The sequence below is a fragment of the Macaca nemestrina genome, chromosome 7 (assembly GCF_043159975.1).
Source record: "Macaca nemestrina isolate mMacNem1 chromosome 7, mMacNem.hap1, whole genome shotgun sequence".
Lineage (NCBI taxonomy): Eukaryota > Metazoa > Chordata > Mammalia > Primates > Cercopithecidae > Macaca > Macaca nemestrina.
Genome location: NC_092131.1, coordinates 162,125,047 through 162,147,709, shown reverse-complemented (window position 1 = coordinate 162,147,709; position 22,663 = coordinate 162,125,047). Strand labels below are relative to the sequence as shown.

At 40.4% G+C, this 22,663-nt stretch overlaps 1 protein-coding gene across 3 annotated transcripts in view; it reads left to right on the top strand.

Moving 5' to 3' along the window:
• Nucleotides 1-22,663, top strand: part of LOC105492461 (eukaryotic translation initiation factor 2 alpha kinase 4) — a 108,552-nt gene that overhangs the window by 53,227 nt on the left and 32,662 nt on the right. For all 3 annotated transcript variants that reach the window (XM_011759585.3, XM_011759596.2, XM_071067112.1), the window contains exons 14-24: nt 1,704-1,787; nt 3,550-3,672; nt 5,794-5,898; nt 7,698-7,752; nt 8,617-8,696; nt 13,048-13,149; nt 14,798-14,851; nt 17,048-17,284; nt 18,437-18,512; nt 18,917-19,038; nt 22,475-22,524. In XM_011759585.3, the coding sequence (XP_011757887.2) occupies nt 1,704-1,787; nt 3,550-3,672; nt 5,794-5,898; nt 7,698-7,752; nt 8,617-8,696; nt 13,048-13,149; nt 14,798-14,851; nt 17,048-17,284; nt 18,437-18,512; nt 18,917-19,038; nt 22,475-22,524 (1,088 nt within the window). The remainder of the gene's footprint in view (nt 1-1,703; nt 1,788-3,549; nt 3,673-5,793; nt 5,899-7,697; nt 7,753-8,616; nt 8,697-13,047; nt 13,150-14,797; nt 14,852-17,047; nt 17,285-18,436; nt 18,513-18,916; nt 19,039-22,474; nt 22,525-22,663) is intronic.

The window sequence follows — 22,663 nt, the reverse complement described above, 5'->3', positions numbered from 1 at the left end:
TCAGTCTCCCGAGTAGCTGGGACTACAGGCGCCCACCACCTCGCCCGGCTAGTTTTTGTCTTTTTCAGTAGAGACGGGGTTTCCCCGTGTTAGCCAGGATGGTCTCGATCTCCTGACCTCGTGATCCACCCGTCTCGGCCTCCCAAAGTGCTGGGATTACGGGCTTGAGCCACCGCGCCTGACCGATGCCTCCTATTCTTTTTGCTTAGGATTGTCTTGGCTATATGGACTCTTTTTTGGTTCCTTATGAAATTTAAAGTAGCTTTTTCTAATTCTGTGAAGAAAGTCAATGGTAGTTTGATGGGAGTAGCATTGAATCTGTAAATTACTTTGGGCCGTATGGCCATTTTCACGATATTGAGTCTTCCTATCCATGAGCATGGAATGTTTTTCCATTTGTTTGTGTCCTCTTTTATTTCCTTGAGCAGTGGTTTGTAGTTCTTGAAGAGGTCCTTCACATCCCTTGTAAGTTGTATTCCTAGGTGTTTTATTCTCTTTATAGCAATTGTGAATGGGAGTTCACTCATGATTTGGCTCTCTGTTTGTCTGTTCTTGGTGTATAGGAATGCTTGTGATTTTGCACATTGATTTTGTATCCTGAGACTTTGCTGAAGTTGCTTATCAGCTTAAGGAGATTTTGGGCTGAGACGATGGGGTTTTCTAAATATGCAATTAAGTCATGTGCAAACAGAGATAATTTGACTTCCTCTTTTCCTAATTGAATGCCCTTTATTTCTTTCTCTTGCCTGGTTGCCCTGGCCAGAACTTCCAACACTATGTTCAATAGGAGTGGTGAGAGAGTGCATCCCTGTCTTGTGCTGGTTTTCAAAGGGAATGCTTCCAGCTTTTGCCCATTTGGTATGATACTGGCTGTGGGTTTGTCATAAATGGCTCCTATTATTTTGAGATATGTCCCATCAATACCTAGTTTATTGAGTGTTTTTAGCATGAAGGGGTGTTGAATTTTATCGAAGGCCTTTTCTGCATCTATTGAGATAATCATGTGGTTTTTGTCTTTGCTTCTGTTTATATGCTGGATTACATTTATTGATTTGCTTATGTTGAACCAGCCTTGCATCCTGGGGATGAAGCCAACTTGATCATGATGGATAAGCTTTTTCATGTGCTGCTTGATTCGGTTTGCCAGTATTTTATTGAGGATTTTTGCATTGATGTTCATCAGGGATATTGGCCTGCAATTTTCTTTTGTTGTTGTGTCTCTGACAGGTTTTGGTATTCGGACGATACTGGCCTCATAAAAAGAGTTAGGGAGGATTCCCTCTTTTTCTATTACTTGGAATAGTTTTAGAAGGAATGGTATTGGCTTCTCTAACTACCATCAGAGAATACTATAAACACCTCTACACAAATAAACTAGAAAATCTAGAAGAAATGTATAAATTCCTGGATATGTATACCCTCCCAAGACTAAACTAGGAAGAAGTTGAATGCCCGAATAGGCCAATAACAAGTTCTGAAATTGAGGCAGTAATTAATAGCCTACCAACCCAAAACAGACCAGGATTCACAGCCAAATGCTTTGAGCTTCTAAGGACAGTGGTTATGTTCTGCTCACTGACTTCTCCCTAAGGCAACAGGGTGGCCCTGTGTTGGGGGTGGGCACAAATACTTGATGATGATGATGATGATTGTGCTTAATTTTGGCTTCCATTTTGAGTTATTGTGTGTTCCTTTTGGGTTAGGATGAAGACTGCAGTGAAAAGAATGGCTGCCATGAAAGTGAGCCATCAGTGACGACCGAGGCTGTGCACTACCTCTACATCCAGGTGAGGTCGTGGTGTGTAGTTAGGTGACACAGCAACACCCAGTAGTGGCTGATGGGCCTGTTTCAGGGTATTGGAACAAGATAATGGACAGAGGAGGGCTTACTGCCACTACCAAAGATTAATTGGCCGAGAGGATTACCATGTGGAGGCCCTTTTCCCCAGCCTGGAATTCCTGCTTTCCTGCAGCTTGTCAGGAGGTGCCATAGGGTGGCTCTGGGCTCAGGCTGTGTACGTTCACATCCTGGATCCACCTGTTAGGACTACGTGAACTTGGGCAAGGTTCTTCAGCATCTTGTGCCTCAGTTTCCCCATCTATAAATTACATAATAGTAACTCTTATACACTAATTAAGAATAAATAACACGTGAAGTACTTAGAACCATATCTGAGTTCCATAAATGCTAGACTGCATGAGCACAGAAACTCCACTTTGCCTAACCAACTGAATCTGGACAAGTAAGATATGATGCACACATGCCTGTACATGCAAAAGTAACACCAATGTGACTTTAGGCGAAGTGGCTTGTCCTGGAACCTCTGGAGACCAGCGCACAGGCAAGCCAGTTCCAATGGGGCATGACTAAGAAGCCTGGGCTTTGGCCTGCCTACCTGCCAGAGCAGCAGTATCCTAAACAAGGGTGGGCTCTGCTAGTAGAGGAGTGGCCATAAAACAAAGAAGCCTTTCCTCCGCCCCAAGTGAACAAGACTGTGGGTCACTGTTAGTATTTCAGTCATAACTGCCAGCAGGCAGATCTTTAAATGTGAGCTACAGAACTGTGCGGAAAAAGGAACCCTCAGACAAGTTACAGCATTTTGAATGAGATGAGTTAAGTATTTGCTTTCCTGGAGTTGGAGCTGGTTTTAGGTATTCTATAACATAAATATATTTGAGGTACCACTTACACAGTTAATAAAGCATTGGTCCCCCAAACTACTATTTATTCTGTATTTTATTCCATTACCTTCTACACAATTAGAATGAAATAGAAGTACACAAAGGAGTTGCATCCGACATGCATCAGGATCACAGTGTGGGCATCAGAGAAGGCCTTGTGAGGCCCGGAGGGTGAGCCAGAGTTTACTGACAGTTATTCCGAAGATGATAGAGCAAAAGCTAATCTTCCTCTTTTTAAAAACAATAAAACCTTTCTTCATGAGAAATCTCAACTCTGGCACCAGTTGAAGCATATAGGCTAGTTTCATAAATCAGATGGTACATGTCGATTGAAGATTTAAGTCATGTTGCACTGTTTTCTGATATATGAATATACTCAAGAAGGGGTGAGACAGAGCCGCTGTCTCACTGTTCCAAGAAGACTCGAATGTTTCAGTATTTACAATATTTTTGCTCTAAACTTGAAGGTCGTCTTTAATGTAAGAAAAGCTAATGACATCATTAGATTAACTAACTCTCCTTGTAAATTTGGGTTTGGAAGCCATCTTGTAAAATTTTACTACATTCTCAGTTTTTTTATATTAATCGTGATAAATATTTTAAACAAGTCATATTTTTAAATAAGCAATAATATAAAAAATTAAAAATGATTATGTTGGAGTGCTAAGATTATGCATATTTACCCCCAAGGTATTTTTTTAATACTGTTGGTTTCTTTTTCAGTGTAAAAAACCAAGTCTTTCCCATAACTGTTTAAAACCCATGGTACAAGTTTTAAAATGGAGGATTATGTAAATTGAAGTTATACTCCTTAACTTAAACCTGTCGCGTAATCAGATTCTCCTGTTTGTCCTTGTCTGTACATAGATGGAGTACTGTGAGAAGAGCACTTTACGGGACACCATTGACCAGGGACTGTATCAAGACACCATCAGACTCTGGAGACTTTTTCGAGAGATTCTGGATGGATTAGCTTATATCCATGAGAAAGTAAACTTTACAACATTTCATATCTGAAGACTTATGTTTACAAAAATTTATGACTGCATAAAAATATCAAATGTAAGATTGCAGAAAAACTGAAATAGAGGGAAAGCTAATAGAACAAAGTGTCAAAGACAATAAAATATTACAAAGTATCAGAGTATAACATTAAAAAATGTTAAGAAAACTTTAAAGGTTAGGACAGGGATCAGCAAACTGTGGCCCACAGGCCAAATCTAACCCACTGCCTGTTCTTGTATGGCCTGTAAGCTAATAATGGCTCCTACATTTTTAAATGGTTGTAAAAAATTAAAAGGACATTTCATGACACATAAAAATTACATGAAATTCAAATTCCAATGCTCCCAAGGTTATTGGAACATAGCTATGCTCGTTTGTTTACATATTGCCTATGGTGGTTTTTTTTCCATAACAGCAGATTTGAGTAGTTGCAACAGGGGCTGTAAAGCCTGAAGTATTTACTCTCTGGCCCTTTACAGAAAAAATTTGTTGATCTCTGGGAGAGGAGAAAATATTTGAACATGTAGGGAATGTGAGGATGATTCCTTGAGTGCTTTAGAATTAGGGCCAGATGCGGTGGCTCACGCCTGTAATCCCAGCACTTTGGGAGGTCGAGGTGGGTGGATCACTTGAGGTCAGGAATTCAAGACCAGACTGGTCAACATGGTGAAACCCCATCTCTACTAAAAATACAAAAATTAGCTGAGTGTGGTGGTGCGCACTTGTAATCCCAGCTGCTTGGGAGGCTGAGGCAGGAGAATTGTTTGAACCTGGGAGGTGGAGGTTGCAGTGAGCTGAGATTGCACCACTGCGCTCCAGCCTGGGCGACAGTAAGAGACTTCGTCTCAAAAAAGAGAAAAAAGGAATGAAGCAAGGATGTGATTAATATTTGCCAAGTTATCGGATTCTAACAGAATTAGTGCCGCCCTTCGTAGGAACACGGAGAAACCAGAAAGTCATCTAGCAAGAAGAGAAATGAGACTTTCTGAGTAAAGTAGCTTGTCACATGTCTAAAATGTGATTTTAAAGCTAGAAATTGCCATTGTAATGTAAATGCTAATGGGCCTAGCTTCAGGATGAAACACTGCTTACATTTTTAAAACGGAATTGTCTAATGCATTAACCAATATAAATTCATCATTTTTTTCCTTTGCCTCAAATTTTTTTAACCTTAAAATGTTTATGCTGTACCATATTTATACTGAGAAGCAAGGGCTGTAATTTGTAGTTTATAAATGATTTGGTAGAAGCAGAATTTGCAAGGTTAGAAATGAAAATGAGTTCTGATGAGGGCCATTTAAGCTGTATTACTGTGATTTTATCCTGGGATGCTAGAACAGTGCCCCCTGGGCTTGCTTCCACTCCATCCAGTTTGCTCAGTATTGGCTAACCATTTGCTGGCATCTAACACTGTGCCATACCTAGAAATACAAGGAGGCACAAGTGTGTGACCCATGCTCGCGAGGGACTTCTTGCTTCTAGAGGAGAGCCAGAATTTACCTTCATGTAATGGTAAAAGAGATCATTATTTTCTGTATTATAATGCATGAAACAATACACATTACAAGCCATTAGGGAAATGAGAAAGCAGTCTTATGTAAACAAGTAATTATTGCACACCGACTGTGTGTGCTGGGGATGCCAAGTTGAACTGTTAGAATTACTGTAGAAGGCTTACGAATGAGTTGGCACTTGCAAATGTTGGTACAGTGCAAATGCATGGAAAAAAGCAAGAGTATCCTATGAAGGAGAGATGATACAAAGAAAGGAATAGAAGAAGGAATAAAAATGGTGTGTCTCTCTGACCAGAGCAGAGGTTTTGTGATGTAGCAGGGGTAAAGGTAACTTGGTGAACCCAGTGGAAGGGGCCTTAGATGCCACAGGGAACTATTTAGAATTCACCTGGTCAGGATACCACCAGGTAGAACTAGGAGATGGTAAAGAGGTCATAGGACAGTCAGGAGACATTGCAGAGGCCAGACAGCCTGGACCTGTGGGAGAACACCTCGTACGATTTTCATCACTAGGTTGGCCTTCTAAATTAGGAAGTAGGTATAACTTTATGCATGGGAAACCATTGTTTATTTCTACACTCTCTTTCAACAGGGAATGATTCACCGGGATTTGAAGCCTGTCAACATTTTTTTGGATTCTGATGACCATGTGAAAATAGGTGATTTTGGTTTGGCGACAGACCATCTAGCCTTTTCTGTAAGTATTTTACAAATTAGACTGTACCTAAAAACAGACTCAGATGCCTTGATAATCCTGAAAGTGTTAGCAGATAGAAGAGTGCATTCACAGAACCATGCTATCTAATCCTCAGGAGATTACACAAACCTGAAGGGGCATGCTGCAAATGATCTTGTAGGCTTTGAAATTGTGAGTATATTTTTTTGAGTGCATTCCACTTGAGGGACACAAAATTATTGGCTTGGGAACAATATTGTGGTCAAAGGCATACAGTACTTTATGAAATCATTTGGTATTTTCATCTACCATGCCTGGCCCTGGACTAGATGCTTTATACCTCAGAGGCTTTTGTTGGTTTGGGGAAATGAGGCTCAAAAACATAAAACACCAGGAGAGCATACGGTTGTGAGGATCAACAAAGGCTGGATAACGTCAGTAGCATTTCAGATGTCCTTAAATGGTGGGTGGGAGTCCAAAAGGTGGAGGTTGAGGGCAGGGCCTGGTGACACCAGGATGGGGATTCCAGAGAGAAAGCACAGCCTAAGCAGAGGCCCCAGGGTAAGCGGACTTGGCTGTCGGAAGACTAGCATACTGTCTGACTGGCCAAAACTGTGAGGTGCAGGGGAGAGTGAGAGGATGCAGGGCAGTTGAGGAGTCATTGGAAGATTGGGCAGTCTTATAGGTGGTAGGCCTTGAATGCCGGGGGAGGAATTTTACTTCACATTATAAACTCAACTTATTAGGCACCAAGATCTGTAGGAAATGCAGTTAATTCCAAGGGTGATCAGGAAAGGAAAGTAGGATTTGTGTTAATGGTCAGAACAACCATTCGGGCCAAGTTAGAAGGTGAGACTAGGAGTAGAAAGGGAGGAGAAGGAAGGCGGACAGTAAGGACACGGTCCCGATCATGCTCCCCATGGAGCATATGGGAGAGTGCTGAGACCAAGCACAGGCCAGATGGTGGGAATCTTGATCCCCAAACTAAAGAATTTAACTTGATGTCTGGAAGGCTGTAGCATAGTGAGATAGGTAAGAGCTCAGGCTCTGGAGTCTCACCGACCTGGAATAGAATCCTATCTCTGCCACTGCTTTGTAGCATGATCTTGGACAACTAATTAACTTCTCAATACCTCATCTGTAAAGTGTGCCTAATACTAGTGCCTAGCTCAAAAAGTTATCAGCAAGATAAATAAGAATGCAGGTAAAGCACCTAGAACAGTGCCCAGCACTAAGAATGTTGAAGCCGGTGTTACTGATGGTGATGGCTTATAATGGGAAGCACTTATTACAAATGCAGACATAACAATAGTGACTTAGGGATTGACAACACTGTGGCACATAGTGGAGCGAGGTGAGGCTACCTGGGAGGTGTTAGCCATGAGCGAGGGTGGAACACATTTGCTGAGCAGCCTCTAGGAAAGAAGAGTAAAAATTGATGCAGAGAAAGTAACAGCAGTGAGGAAATTGAAAGATGAATTTGTTGTTTTTAATACACTCTTACTCTTCTTAGAAAATAGATTCTGTTTTTGGCATTTGCAACATGAAAATAAATTGGTTTCTCTAAGTGTTTGCATATCTCTGTCCTAAAGAAAGAGTTGTATAATGATTGTCCCCCTCCCTCTTGATTTCATTGGGTTTTCTGAGAGCCTTGCATTGGTGGGTTGAGTAAACTAGAAAAAAAATTAAACCTCAAAGCATTATTATATTATTTTGATTTCCACGTAATATTTCCTCAGTCTTCATTTAGAAACGGACAAGCCATTCTCATGGAATAATATCATGTTTTGATTGGATATTTGGCTTACTTATGTTTTTAGGCTGACAGCAAACAAGACGATCAGACAGGAGACTTGATTAAGTCAGACTCTTCAGGTAAACCCAGAAGACTATATATTTCATCCATGTGTTAAAGACCCCAGAATTTCTTAACCTGAAACCTGCTTTTTACTTGTAAAGGTTTTATTCTACAGCAGATTTTAATTGTTCCTTACGTTAACAAAATTATGGAAATGCTTTAATCTTTTTTCCTTTTCAATTTATTAATTGTTCTTTGAACTTTAAGAAATTAGAGGCCGGGCGCGGTGGCTCAAGCCTGTAATCCCAGCACTTTGGGAGGCCGAGACGGGCGGATCACTAGGTCAGGAGATCGAGACCATCCTGGCTAACACGGTGAAACCCCGTCTCTACTAAAAAATACAAAAAACTAGCCGGGCGAGGTGGCGGGCGCCTGTAGTCCCAGCTACTCAGGAGGCTGAGACAGGAGAATGGCCCGAACCCGGGAGGCGGAGCTTGCAGTGAGCTGAGATCCGGCCACTGCACTCCAGCCTGGGCGACATAGCGAGACTCCGTCTCAAAAAAAAAAAAAAAAAAAAAAAAAGAAATTAGAGCTTCAGTGAGTAGAATAATTGGCTCCCAGGCATAGACAGTTTTATTTTGTCTAACCTCCGTTGGTAATGTGAGGTTACCTCATAACCTGATCCATCTGGAGTCTTCTTACCTGGCACTGCCCCTCCTCTGCAATAGCAAAGACATCCTTGTGTGGAACAGAGTGTGTGGCCACACGTGACTTATGGTTATTCATTTGGTACATTGCATGCTGCTGCTTCCTGTGAGTGGCGTAGACAGTTAACAGATCATGCCTCAGTTTTAAGAAACCTTTTTTGTTTGTTTGTTTTAGTTTGTGTCATCTGTAAGTCCTATTATTGGGAAGTTTTCCCTCTGTTTTCCTCCACACAGGTCACTTAACTGGGATGGTTGGCACTGCTCTCTATGTAAGCCCAGAGGTCCAAGGAAGCACCAAATCTGCATACAACCAGGTAAGGGGTTTTGTGGGGAAAAGGAACCTCAAAATTAAGGTAATAGGACATCTAGATCACAGAATTTCGGGTTTAGTCTCAGCTAAAATAGTCAGGACATCCACTTGTTCACACTCCAGGAAGGACTCATGGTCCCAAGGATAGTGGCTGAAACTGGCACTGCTGCTGCCAGGAGCTTACAGTCCCTCCACCCATCCATCCATCCGTCCACCCATCCATCCATCCGTCTACTCACCCATCCACCCACCCATCCATCCACCCATCCATCCACCCATCCATCTACCCATCCATCCATCCATCCATCCATCCATCCATCCATCCATCCACTCACCCATCCACCCGTCCATCCACCCATCCATCCACCCATCCATCTACCCATCCATCCATCCATCTATCCATCCATCCATCTATCCATCCATCCAAAGAATGTGAGAACTAACCCCTATCTTGGGCAAGGTGCCAGGAACAGATGTGGCTCCAGCCCTCAGGGAGCTTGTCCACTGGTGGATGAAACAGACAGCAAATAAGTAAAAAATGAAAGATATAATCACAAATTGTGGTGAGGGCTAGGAAGAAAAGAAATGGAGCTGAGTGACAAAGAGAACAGATTAACCAAAGAAGATCTCTTGAGAGGATGGCGTTTAGGATAAAGGATGAGAAAGGACAAGCCACACAGAGTTGGGGGCTGACACATGCCAGGGAGATGGTGAGAAGCAGAGGAAAGTGCACACATAAAGAGGAAGCCCTGGGTGAAAGAGAGCTTGGTACATTTAAGACAGTCAAAAGGAAGGCTAGTGTGGCCACAGTCTGGCAAGCAACAGGGGAGAGAGGCATGAAGTGAAGCTGGAAAAGAAGGCAGGGAAATATCACACAGGGCCAGGTTGGCCTGGATAAGGAGTGTGCATTTAATTTGAAGTACACAGGGAGCCACTGAAGAATCTTGAGCAGGAGAGTTCACTCTGGCTGCTGCGAGGAGGCTCTGCAGAAAGTCCAGGGAGGGCAGTTGGCAGCTGGAACTGGACTCCTAGCAGTAGAAATGGAGAGAAGTGTGCTGATTTAGGAAGGGAATTGAGAGATTTCCCCAATGGAATGGATGTTGGGTGAGAACGAGGAAGGGAAAAAGTCCAGGGCTGAGGTTTCTTCCTGGAGCACCTGGGTGAGGAGTAGTTGACTGAAGTGAAGAAACCTAGGGAAAGACATAAGGGGAAGGAGGAGAAGATGACAGAAAAATTCAGTTTGAGGCATGTTCGTTTGAAATATCTGGTAAGAAATCCAATTAGAGATGTCAAGTAGACTGTTAGAGACCCAACACTTGAGTTCAGAGGAATGGTGAGAATCAGAAGTATAAATTTGAAATCAGCACACAGATAGGATTTAAAGCTATGAGACTGGATGAGATCACTTAGGGCAAGAGTGTAAAGCTAAACTTTAAAAACACTTTAGGTGCCAGGCATGGTGGTTCATGCCTATAATCCCAGGACTTTGGGAGGCTGAGGCGGGAGGATTGCCTGAGCTCAGGAGTTCAAAACCAGCCTGGGTAACATAGTAGAGACCTCATCTCTACTAAATATCAAAAAAATTAGCCTGGCCTGGTGGCACACGTCTGTAGTCCCAGCTCCTCAGGAGGCTGAGGTGGGAGGACTGCTTGAGGCCAGGAGATTGAGGCTGCAGTGAGCTATGATCATGCCAGTGCACTCCAGCCTGGGCAGTGGAGCAAGACCCTGTCTGAATCAATCATATATGTATAAAAGAAAATACATTAGGAAAGCAATTTGCATCAAAGCAAATGCTCAGGCTTGCAGTGGAGATTCAAGCCTGGGTTTTGGTTCTGACAGGGAGCATTGGACAACAACATAAAGTTGAAACAGACCTCTAAGTACCTGGTGAGGGTAAGGGTTAGAGTATCGGGAGATGGGTTGCACACACTGTGAGTGTGGGCAGACACCTTTAGCGTCTTTTATTTCTTTTTTTTTTTTTGAGATGGAGTCTTGCTTTTTTCACCCAGGCTGTAGTGCAATGGTAGAATATCAGCTCACTGCAAACTCCACCTCCCAGGTTCAAGCAATTCTCCTGCCTCAGCCTCCCGAGTAGCTGGGATTACAGACCACCGGTCACCACACCTGGCTAATTTTTGTATGTTTAGTAGAGATGGGGTTTCACCACGTTGGCCAGGCTGGTCTCGAACTCCTGACCTCAGGTGATCCACCTGCCTCGGCCTCCCAAAGTCCTGGGATTCCAGGCATGAGCCACCGCACCTGGCCATACATACATATTTTTTTAAAAACCGAAGCGGGTGCTTCTTAGACATCAGTAGTAAATATCCCTGAGTGGTGGGATCATCAAATTGCTGTTTTATTCTTGGTGCTTTTGTTCTATGCTTTCTGTAGCCAACGTGTATAGGCAATGCCACAGCGAATGTTTTTAAGACATCAGAGGTCGAGAGTATTTCTTGAAAATGGCTTCCATTGTCCTGAAAGCGGCTCTGCACCTCTGTGCCCCTGACCATGTGCAGTGTTTTCCTCGGCAGCCGTGCCATGCTTGGCTTCCTCAGACGCACTCCCTTCCCAACGCCATCTTCTCCTTCATAGCATCCTACTTAAATTTCCTCTGCACTGACTTGCCTTTTTGCTTCTTTTTTCTTTTTATTATAGATACTTTTTTTGTTTTTGTCAATTATTTAATAGTTATCTTGATTATTTATATCCTTCTAGTTTTTTGACTTTACTGTTTTTTTCTCTAGCTTTTTGTTTTATTTTTACTTATTTGTTATTTTTTTCCTAGCTTATGGAGGTGTGATTGACAAACCTTGCCTATATTTAGGGTGTACAATGTGATGTTTTGATGTATGTATACATTGTGAAATGATTACCACAACAAAGCTGACTAACATTCCCATCATTCCCATCACCTCACCTGGTTTCCATTTTTTATGTGTGGTAAGAACACTTGAGAGCTACTTTCTTAGCAAACCTCAAGAATACAATGCATTATTATTAATTATAGTCACCATGCTGTGCTTTAGATCTCCAGAATGTATCCATTTTTGATAACTGAAAATGTGTGCCCTTTGACCAGCATCTCCCCTTGACCCCCGTCCCCAGCCCCTGGTAGCCACCACTGTGTTCTCTGTTGCTGTGGGTTTGACTTTTATTTAGATTCCACATACCAGTGAGATCATACGGTATTTGCCTTTCTGTGTCTAGCTTATTTCACCTAATATAATGTCCTCCAGGTTCATCCATGTTGTCACAAATGGCAAAGTTCTCTTCTTTTTGAAGGCCATATGACCTTGTAGCCAGGAACTGGCCTTTTCTATCAGCTGCGGATTTTGGTCTGTGTTTCACTTTTAAGATGATTAGCCAAGACGCGAAACAAAGCAAACTTTTTTCTTTCTTTTTTTTTTTTTTTCTTTTAGGACAGAGTCTCACTCTGTCACCCAGGCTGGAGTGCAGTGGCGCGATCTCGGCTCACTGCTAGCTCTGCTTCCCCGGTTCACGCCATTCTCCTGCCTCAGCCTCTCAAGTAGCTGAGACTACAGGCGCCTGCCACCACACCTGGCTAATTTTTTGTCTTTTTTAGTAGAGACGGGGGTTTCACCGTGTTAGGATGGTCTCAATCTCGTGACCTCATGACCCACCCGCGTCAGCCTCCCAAAGTGCTGGGATTACAGGCGTGAGCCACCGCACCTGGCCCAAAACAAAGCAAATTCTTATAATCAATCTCAGTTGTCCTTGCTCTTCAGCCATTATTTCCAGTTTTCAATCAGTGGTTTTCTATTGTCTGTGGATACAACTAAACCAATTACCATTAATTTTCTAGGAAGGCCAGCCATGGTGGCTCGTGCCTGTAATCCCAGCACTTTAGGAGGCCAATGTGGGTGAATCACTTGAGTCTAGGAGTTGGAGACCAGCCTGGGCAACAGTGTCTACAAAAAATACACACGAAAAAATTAGCTGGGCATGGTGGTGCACACCTGTAGTCCCAGCTACTTGGGAGGCTGAGGTGGAAGGATTGCTTGAGCCCAGGAGGCAGAGGTTGCAGTAAGCCAAGATGGTACCACTGCACTTCAGCCTGGGTGACAGAGTGAGACCCTGCCTCAAAAAGGAAAAAAAACTTCTCTGAAAATGTTTAAAGACATCATGCCAAATATTTTGTCATCATCTAAATACAAAATATATCATTTAGCCTTTATAACCATAATTTTTTAGAACAAATCTTCACATTTTTCCAGTGGGACCTGTTTTGTACTCATACAAACTTTATTTCAGCTAACAATGCTTATCCTATAATTCCCTGGTAAATTATGCTTTCATGTCAAGGCTCTCTAAATGCAAGTATTTTTCCCTCTCAGAAAGTGGATCTCTTCAGCCTGGGAATTATCTTCTTTGAGATGTCCTATCACCCCATGGTCACGGCTTCAGAAAGGATCTTCGTTCTCAACCAACTCAGAGATGTATGTATCAGGTGTCTCAGTCCCTACATTTTCAGTAACCCGAATCTTAGCACAGAGATCAGAATTCAAAGCAGGATATTTCTCTGGTATTTATAATATAGAAAAGGCTGTCCTACTGTAATTTTAATGACTCATGTATTCAGATATGCGAGACTAACCAGTTTTCCCATTTTTAGTGAAACATTTTTCTGGGCAAAGGAAGTCACCTCAGTTAAGTTATTGAAATAGCAGTTTTCGGAGCCAAATATCAGCGTGTAGGAGGATCTTACTGGTCTCCCTACTGTGTTTCTACAGCGAGGTTAATGGAACCCCACCTCCAATGATGAAAAACTTGCCCCAGTTTTGTTTGTTTTTGGAAATCTTACCTGGAGAAATTGCTAGGTTATAGTTGCTTTTTAAAAAATTATTCTGAGATTTACTCTTGATTTTAAAACAAAGGAAGAAGCCACAAAATTGGATTTGATATTAATATGGTTATAACAAGGGAGTAGATTGTAAGAATAATGGGTATTTAGTTCTAGAAGTGAAAGATGCCTGTTGAGTGGACCAGGTGTAGTAATGTCTAAAGAAAACTACCGAGACCAGAAGTCAAAATGAGTCTGAAAAAAATATCTGCCCCTTGAAATGTTTTTCCCAATGAAATTTCCATTTGTGTTCTTGGGATTAATCCTTGCCTCTTTTTCTGCCTGAACTAAAAAAGGACCCACATTACACGTGCGAGATCAGAGGTGCCCATGAGCAAACGCATTAAGATGAAAGTGAGGAATGAGGTTTGGGTGAGGGTAATTTAAATTCACATATTTATGAGCAAGACATCTGGAGAGCCACCTTCTTTCTTACTGAGCAGAGTGAAGCAGGAATATCTATTAAGTTAATTCATAAACATAGTAACTAGAATGCAGTAAGAATACTCCTGTATTCCACTGAAAGAATAATTCTCTGGATAGTCTTGAAAACAATTAAATTATTTTACTGTCAGTACAGCATGGACAGCTGTGCTCGTAAAGTATAGGACTAAGTGAAGTGATTACTATTGCCTTGCCTTGATTGGAATACTCTTAGATGATTGTGTCCTTAACGAAGTGCCTTTCTTTAGTCTAAAATTCATGTTTATTTACCAGAAAGGTGACAACTTTTAGGGAAGTAGAGATTTTTTTCTCTTACTCCATCTGTGTTGGTAGATGGGTGTTTTTTTGTTTGTTTGTTTGCCTTTTTTCATCTACATGTTTAATAAAACTACTTTGTTGTTCTCCGAAGCCATTAGATTTTTACTTTGTACTCAGATGTGCTTTCTGCCCCTTGAAATTTTTTTCTCAATGAAATTTCCATTTATGTTTTTGGGGTTAGCCCTTGCCTCTGTTATTGCCTGAACTAAAAGGGGCCAGTGTTATAGTATGTGAGGTCAAAGGTGCGAACAGCATTAGGACAAAAGTGAAGAGGGAGGTTTGGATGAGGATGTCATTTGCATAAAGTTTATATTAAAATAATATGTATGTAATTGGAAGAATAAGCGTTAGGTTTCAAGAAGGTATCACCTAGCTTTCCTTGCTAGCAAATTTTTATTTCTGTATTTGATTTTCTTATGGTGAATAAATGCTTTCTCTGTGGCAGTCTGCCAAAACCTTGCTGATTTGAATATTTTTTTTAGCCCACTTCGCCTAAGTTTCCAGAAGACTTTGATGATGGAGAGCATGCAAAGCAGGTAATTTTCTGATGCGTCAATTACAATGTCTTCCGTCTTGCATTTTAATTATTATTTTTCTTCTTTTTCAATTAGTAATCTTCTGCCACTCATTCTCTTGTGTCCTGGGAACAACGTGGGGAAAAAATAGCAAAAGATGAAGCACTTAAAATGTTACTAGATTTGATCTACACCATAAAAATGCCAAGGGCTGGCACAGAAAATGAACAAACTACAGGGCTCTTTTGTGCAATTCATTGTGCTTTTGAAGTGCTATTTGGACCCTTGGCTTAGCTATTGAGAAAAAAAAAAAGAATCCTTTTACAGCTTATTGTTTTTGATAAAGCTTGGGGCTTTAAGAAAAAAATATAATTTAAAACTATAATTTTGTTCTGTTTTGTGGTTGCAGTAGCTCAGATTATAGGGCAAGGGCTGCACATTCTAGACAGTCTATTGTTACAGTATTTTAAAGCAAAATAATTTATCCTATATACCATAAATATCTGAGTGTATGTGTGTGTGACTCATGACATAGGCTAATACTGGCATCCAGCAAATATTTTTTTAAAACTATTTTAGTGAATTTGTGTATTGGGCTTCTGGTACACCTTTCTTCTGAATGCCAGTTGTTTGTCTTGGTACAGTGGTTAATACTCTTGTCATATGGAAGTTTATTTCTTAAACTGACTTACTGACAGTTAAAATTTAAATCATTAATGTTGAGTACAGAAGCATAGATAGAATATTGTATTAATTTGGTGCTTCTTGCTTGCTGGTTATGTATCTGAATGGACACGCCACTTTTCTAGACTTTAATTTCCCTCACCTATAAAATAAAAAGATGAAATACTCCTTATTTATATTAGCACTAACTCTGTGTCATTTGGTAATGTTTAACATGACGGTTATTTATGGCTGTAGGGACCCATTCTGCCTCATCTGTTTAATTGGTGAAGGCCATTAGGAATACATTGAGTCATGTTTCTGCTTCTTTTGGTAGCTATTATTGTTTCTGGGTGTCATAAGTAAATGTTCATTTCATAGCCTTTTCTTATAACAAGGTCAGTCTTACTTGGTCTTTCCCCTTGTTGACAGCTATAATGGCCCAAGAACTATACAAACCATTTTTCACCATGAGGACTGCCCTCCTGCCATCAGATATATACTCCTACCGTTGAGCGTTTGAGTCTGGGCTGTACAAATTGGCACCAAAACAAAAACAACAAAACCACAACCACCGCCCATGTCATAGTCATTGCTTTTTAGCTGAAAGGAGCAAACGTAGAAGATGCTTATAGAATGTACATAACATAACTTTTTGCCATGCACATTTACCAGTACAGCAGGGTCTGTTATGCTCAGTAGGGTATTCTTGTTTTTGTCAGTTGAATATACCTTTCATAAAAGTTGTATCATGTCATTTTCTTTCTATATAATACTCCTATATCCCATACAAAGTAATTGCCTGCGTTTTTATTTTACCCTACGACTAGAAGGAGAGTGGGGAGGGGGGACATATTTTAAAGATTTATAATTAGAAAATGCTTAATAAAAGTCCATCTAATAATTGAGGTTTTCTTATCTCAAATATTTCTCTAACTCTTTATAAATCTTTATTATAAACAAGAGGATTAAGTATCATTAAGGAACCTCTCAAAGGTTTAGATTGCCTTCATATTGTTCACTGCTTTAATGAGGTGGCTATGGAGATATAACAAATGAGTAACATAAATCAAGAGAATTCAAGGGAATGGTATCGATACAAATAACATAAATGGAGAAGAAACCATTAAAACAAGATGTTTTACATTGCTTTTAGGATTGCAGCAGCATTACAATTTCTACTAAAATTAGGCATGTGAAGCTATTTATTTTATCTTTTTACACCTTTTTATATGATATTTTGTGTGTTTATAAGGCCTCATTTCTGCTTCTATGTAGTTGTCGAGTTGATTTTTTTTTGCTTGTGACAATAAAGTATAAAAAGAAGGGGCCTCCTTTTAAGAAATGTTCATACTACATTGTTGCACAACTCTGTTGTCATAATAAAGCAGAAAAAATAATGACCTATTCAGAAATTTCAGAATGCCAGTTAAGTGTAAGAATAAAGAATAGTGGTACCTTTTCTTTGACCTGAACTGACTACTGACTTGTCCAGAGAATAGCTGAGCCTTATCCATTGCGTCTCATCAGCAGTGTGCCTGGGTTTTATTGTAGAAATCCGTCATCTCCTGGCTGTTAAACCACGATCCAGCAAAACGGCCTACAGCCACAGAACTGCTCAAGAGTGAGCTGCTGCCCCCGCCCCAGATGGAGGAGTCAGAGCTGCATGAAGTGCTGCACCACACGCTGACCAACGTGGATGGGAAGGCCTACCGCACCATGATGGCTCAGATCTTCTCCCAACGCATCTCTCCTGCCATCGATTACACCTATGACAGCGACATACTGAAGGTGGGCTTAAACCACGCTGCACAAAGGGAGCTTCACCTGGTCCACAAAAGGGTCAAGCCAGTTTCTCATAGATTCTTTTAATGCCTCCAACATAAGTTCTTATGTGAGGTATTGGAAGCCCCTAAAAGTACATGCAAAATGTGGGTATATGCATTCAGAGAAGAGGATCCATACTTTCAATCACCTACTTGAAGGAGTCCTTGATCTTTCCTCCTCCCTACCCCCGCAAGAGATTAAGAAGTAGTGCATACAAAAATTAGCCGGGCGTGGTGGCATGCACCTGTAATCCCAGCTACTCGGGAGGCTGAGGCAGGAGAATCGCTTGAACCCAGGAGGCAGGGAGGTTGCAGTGAGTCAAGATCGCGCCACTGCACTCCAGCCTGGGAGACAGAGCAAGACCCCGTCACAAAAAAAAAAAAAAAAAAGAAAAGAAAAAAAAAAGTAGCTAACAGGTATTTGTTATATTCTCTATATGTTTCTGTATGCTTAAAATATGATATAATTTTAAAGGATAGAGTAGTGGAGGAAGTCATAGTAAAATTTATGGAAGATCAGTATAGATTTTAGAGACCAAACACAGTTTTTACTGGCTGGCAATATTATTATAGAAAGATATTTGCAGGATTATAGGTGACTTTTTTATAGATGTCTTTTTGCTTATCTGTTGTTTCTAAATTTTCTACAGTGAAATGGTACTACTTTTATAATACAAAAGCAAATGAAAAAGAAAGCTATTGGCAAAATATGTAAATGCCATGTAGTTCTCAACAGGCCTGCCATGAATCACCTTGGTATGTAGGAGGGGCCTGATGCTGTTAGGTGGTCGTTGTGCCACAGTATTCCTGAGTCAGGGAGAATGTGTTTATTTGATTAGCTCCCTCTGAAAGGCAGTATCAATGTGGCCAAGAATTTGGACTTTGAACCCAGGCAACCTTCCCATTGCTTGAAAGGTTAGCTCTTGCTTTCCAAAGCAGGCCATGAAAGGTATGTGTCCTCTTCCCTGATGTGTTCAAAGAGGAAGGGACTTGTCGAGACTTCTTTTTTGAACCTGGAAATAAGCCATGTAGTGCCTACTGCAAGCCACAGGTTAAAATCTTAAAGGATCCGTTTGATAAGCCTTCAATGATGACGTTTTAATCGGTCCTGTTTTAGGGCAACTTCTCAATCCGTACAGCCAAGTTGCAGCAGTATGTATGTGAAACCATCATCCGCATCTTTAAAAGACATGGTATGTACGCCCTTTTTAAAAATGATATTTCTTCTCATAAGACTTTTTTCATCATTAGAAAGTGCTGTTAGAGTTTGGGCATACCATATTTTACTTTCAAATTCAGTTATAAATAATTGACATCATATGGAATTTAAGCTTATTTTTGAAACTGACTTGAATGCTACAGCCTCGCTGTTAATACTAAAATGCAATTGGTTTGTGGAGTCAGAAATATGACCAAACTGTCAAACTTAACTCTAGGTGAGCTCTCTATTTATAAATTTAGAGAACTAAAGAAAAACTGATATGATTTCAATGGTCCCAGCAGCAATTACTAAACTGTCAGGTTTGTGTTAATTTTAGGTTGCCTCCTAAGAGGAATGTGAACCTGATGATGAGCTATTTTTTCTCATTTGGTGTAGGAGCTGTTCAGTTGTGTACCCCACTACTGCTTCCCCGAAACAGACAAATATATGAGCACAACGAAGCTGCCCTATTCATGGACCACAGTGGGATGCTGGTGATGCTTCCTTTTGACCTGCGGGTGAGGCTGGGAACACACTGCTGACAATCAGGATGCTGTATCTAGTCACAGGATGGCATCTCTGTTAAAGGATTTTTTCCCTAGGCTTATAAATATCACCTGTAGGAAATGTATTCTTGAGGAAGTTGTCAGAGTGAAAGCGTTATTGGAGTGGAGGAAATGTTTGGTCCTGAATGCCTCCACCTTCCTAATAGCACAGGTGTTTATGACTCTAGAACTGGAGGAACCCTGCATTGCAGGTGCCACATGTGCACCTCAGTGTTGAGTGACCACAGCAGGTTAACCCCACCCACTCAGACAAATAAATGTAGTTTGTTTGGTTTTTTTTAACCTCCTGGCTAGATCTTCAGTAAACATCCTAACATGTTAATGCCTAGAACAGTTAAATTATTCTAACAGCAAGTGTCTCTCCTAATTGGGTATGCTGAGTTTTGCCTGTCCTGCTTTCTTCTGACCCCCAGGGATCCCGACAACAGCAGCAGTCTTACTAGTCTTTCACTCACACAGTGTTGGCTGCTAACAAGCTGTCTGTGGTGCTGTATGATAGAGCAAGGAAAACATGAAATGCGTGTGACAGACAAGGGCTTAATACCTCTCATGTGCAGAAAGCACTGACAAGGGGAGACATGAGCAAAGGATATAACCAGGCAGCTCTCAGAAGAGAAAATGTGCATGGCTGATAAACTTCTGAAAAGCTGTTCCACCTCACCAATAATAAAGAAGTGCAAAGCTATTTCAACTTCACCCATCAGACAGGAAACATTTTTAAATTAATGTTATCCAGAGATGACAGGGGTGTAGGAAAATAGGTACTTCCATATGTTGCTGATGGGAATGTGGACTGCTAAACCTTTAGAAACGTAACCTAAAAGTTTATAATAAAACTTTTAAAATTTTGATGCACATTCTCTATCCTTAGAACCAGCAATCCCACTTTGAGCAATTTATTCAAAGAAAGAAAAACACATTAGTATATGAATGTTAAAAGGATGTTAGTTGCCATATTATTGAGGTAGCCAAAAACTGTCTGCCTGTTTATCAATAGGAAAATGGTTGAATAATTTGTCAACAATATTATGGAATATTAAGGAGCTATTGAAAAGAACATTGAACTAGGCACAGTGGCTCATGCCTATAATTCCAGAACTTTAGGAGGCCTAGGTAGGAGGAGTGCTTGAGCCCAGTAGTTTAAGACCAGCCTGGGCAACATAGGAAGACCCCATCTTTACTAAAAATTAGCCCAGTGTGGTGGCTCGTGCCTGTGGTCTCAGCTACTTGGGAGGTTAAGGCGGGAGGATTGCTTGAGCCCAGGAAGTCGAGGCTGCAGTGAGCCATGATTGTGCCACTGCACTCCAGCCTGGGAAACAAGGCAAGACTCTGTCTCAAAAAGAAAATTTAAAACAAATTTTTTGTAGAAATGGGCTGTCACTGTGTTGCTCAGGGTGGTCTCAAACTCCTGGACTCAAGCAGATCCTTCCGCCTCAGCCTCCCAAAATACTGGAATTACAGGCGTGAGCCCCCGTGCCCAGCCAATCTATATTTTTATATATCAAATATGTATTTTATATATATATTTTATATATAAATATATATTTTTATATAAGATGAAAATACAGTCAGCCCTTCATACATATCTTTGGATTCCACATCCACATATCCAGCCAACTGTGGATGGAAAATACTCAGAAAAAAAAAAAAAAAAAAAATTCTAACAAGCAAAACTTGAATTTACCATGTGCTAAACACTGCATTGAATCCACACAAAAGAAGGGGTGTATAGGCATAGTAGTAGATATTATAAATAATCTAAAGATGATTTAAAGTATACAGGAGGATGTGCATAGGCTGTAGGCAAATGCTTTGTCATTTTATATCAGGAACTTAACCATCCACTGATTTTGGTATCCTTGGGGGAGTCCTGGAACCAATTTCTGAGGGACAGATATACATATTTAGATATAGCCATATTTATACTTGATTTGTAGGAATGTGCATGGCATATTGTTAGCTTTTTTTAAAAAGTAAATTTCAAGGGAACTCTATTATCCCATTTTTATTATAGAGAAGGAAAAGTTTTTTTAAAAAAAACAAAACTGTATGTGTACAGGAGGCTGAGGCTGGAGAATCACTTGAACCCAGGAGATGGAGGTTGCAGTGAGCTGAGATTGCACCACTATACTCCAGCCTGGATGAGAGAGCAAGACCCTGTCTGAAAAACAACAACAACAAAACAAAAAATAAAAAACTGTGTATATAAGGTATACTGTGTGTGTTTGCATACACTTGACATATGTGTAGATACACACATTTGGCCCTCTACATCCTTGGGTGGGTTCTGCATCCATGGATCCAACCGAGGATGGAAGATACTCAGAAAAAAAAAAAATTTCACAAAGTTCCAAAAAGCAGAACTTGAGCTTGTCACATTCACGTGTGTGAATGACCATGCACATCAGGTTGTTTGTGTCACCAAAGAGTAAAGTGTCAAAGAATACACTCATTTCGACCATATTTTTTGGAGGGGGGAGTGGAATCTTTTTTTTAAATCTGTGTCATATGGCTTATGGTGAAACAGGTTTTGCGTTTATAATCTAAGAAGAAATTCCTTCCACATTCCTTGCTTCTGTTTTTCATTTATAGTGAATAAAGTGACGTGGGATTATTCTGAGGTAAAGATAAATAAACAGCAAATCAGATCAGACATTTGCGCTTTGTTAAAAAAAAAAGAATAGAAGTGCAAATACTTACATAGCTATACTTAAAGCCAGCTTCTTATTCTCTAAATATTAGGAGATTAAAGTACAGATTTTTAAATATCAGCTCCCGTTCTATAAGCTGATATTCAAATGCAAAACATTAAAAAGTGAATGTATGTTGATAATTTGGCCCATCAGTATTAATGATACTATGTTGGATCTCTTGGGGCAATCTGACAATGGTTTTACTAGTTGTGGTTACTATTTGAAGGTGGTTGTTAAGAATTTATTCTAAGAGATTGATAGGAAAATCAGGAAATTCACCGTAAGAGAGAATACCCATTTTGACTACATTACTATAAAAGTGACATTTTTAAAAAATTCATAAATAAATAACTTGCACTAATTTTAATTGGACATAATAAAAGCTCCACAGAGAATATTTAACTAAAAGTGAACTTTTTAAAAAAAACCTAAGAAATGCCACAGTGAATAAGGTTCCTGGCATATCTAGCAGTAGAGTCCATCACTAACCGAAACACTGAAGAACATTTCAGGGAGTGTGAGTGGTGAGCAGTGCATAACTTAGTGAATATACTAAAAGCCACTGAAGTACGTACTTTAAAAGGGGTGAACTTTATGGGACAGGAGTTAGGTTTCAATAAAGCCATTATTAACAAAAGGAGTGTGGTAGCTGGCACATTTTGACATTGACCTTTAATATTTTGTTTATTTTTCAGATCCCTTTTGCAAGATATGTGGCAAGAAATAATATATTGAATTTAAAACGGTAAGAAACAATAGGGGATTCCATTTGGTAGACATAGGAAAAAATAGTTGAATAATTTGTCAACCAAGAAAGAATATTTTATTTCCTGTGATCCTTACACAGTTAAGAATTCTGGGTTCAGAATATTGAGCTTAGAATA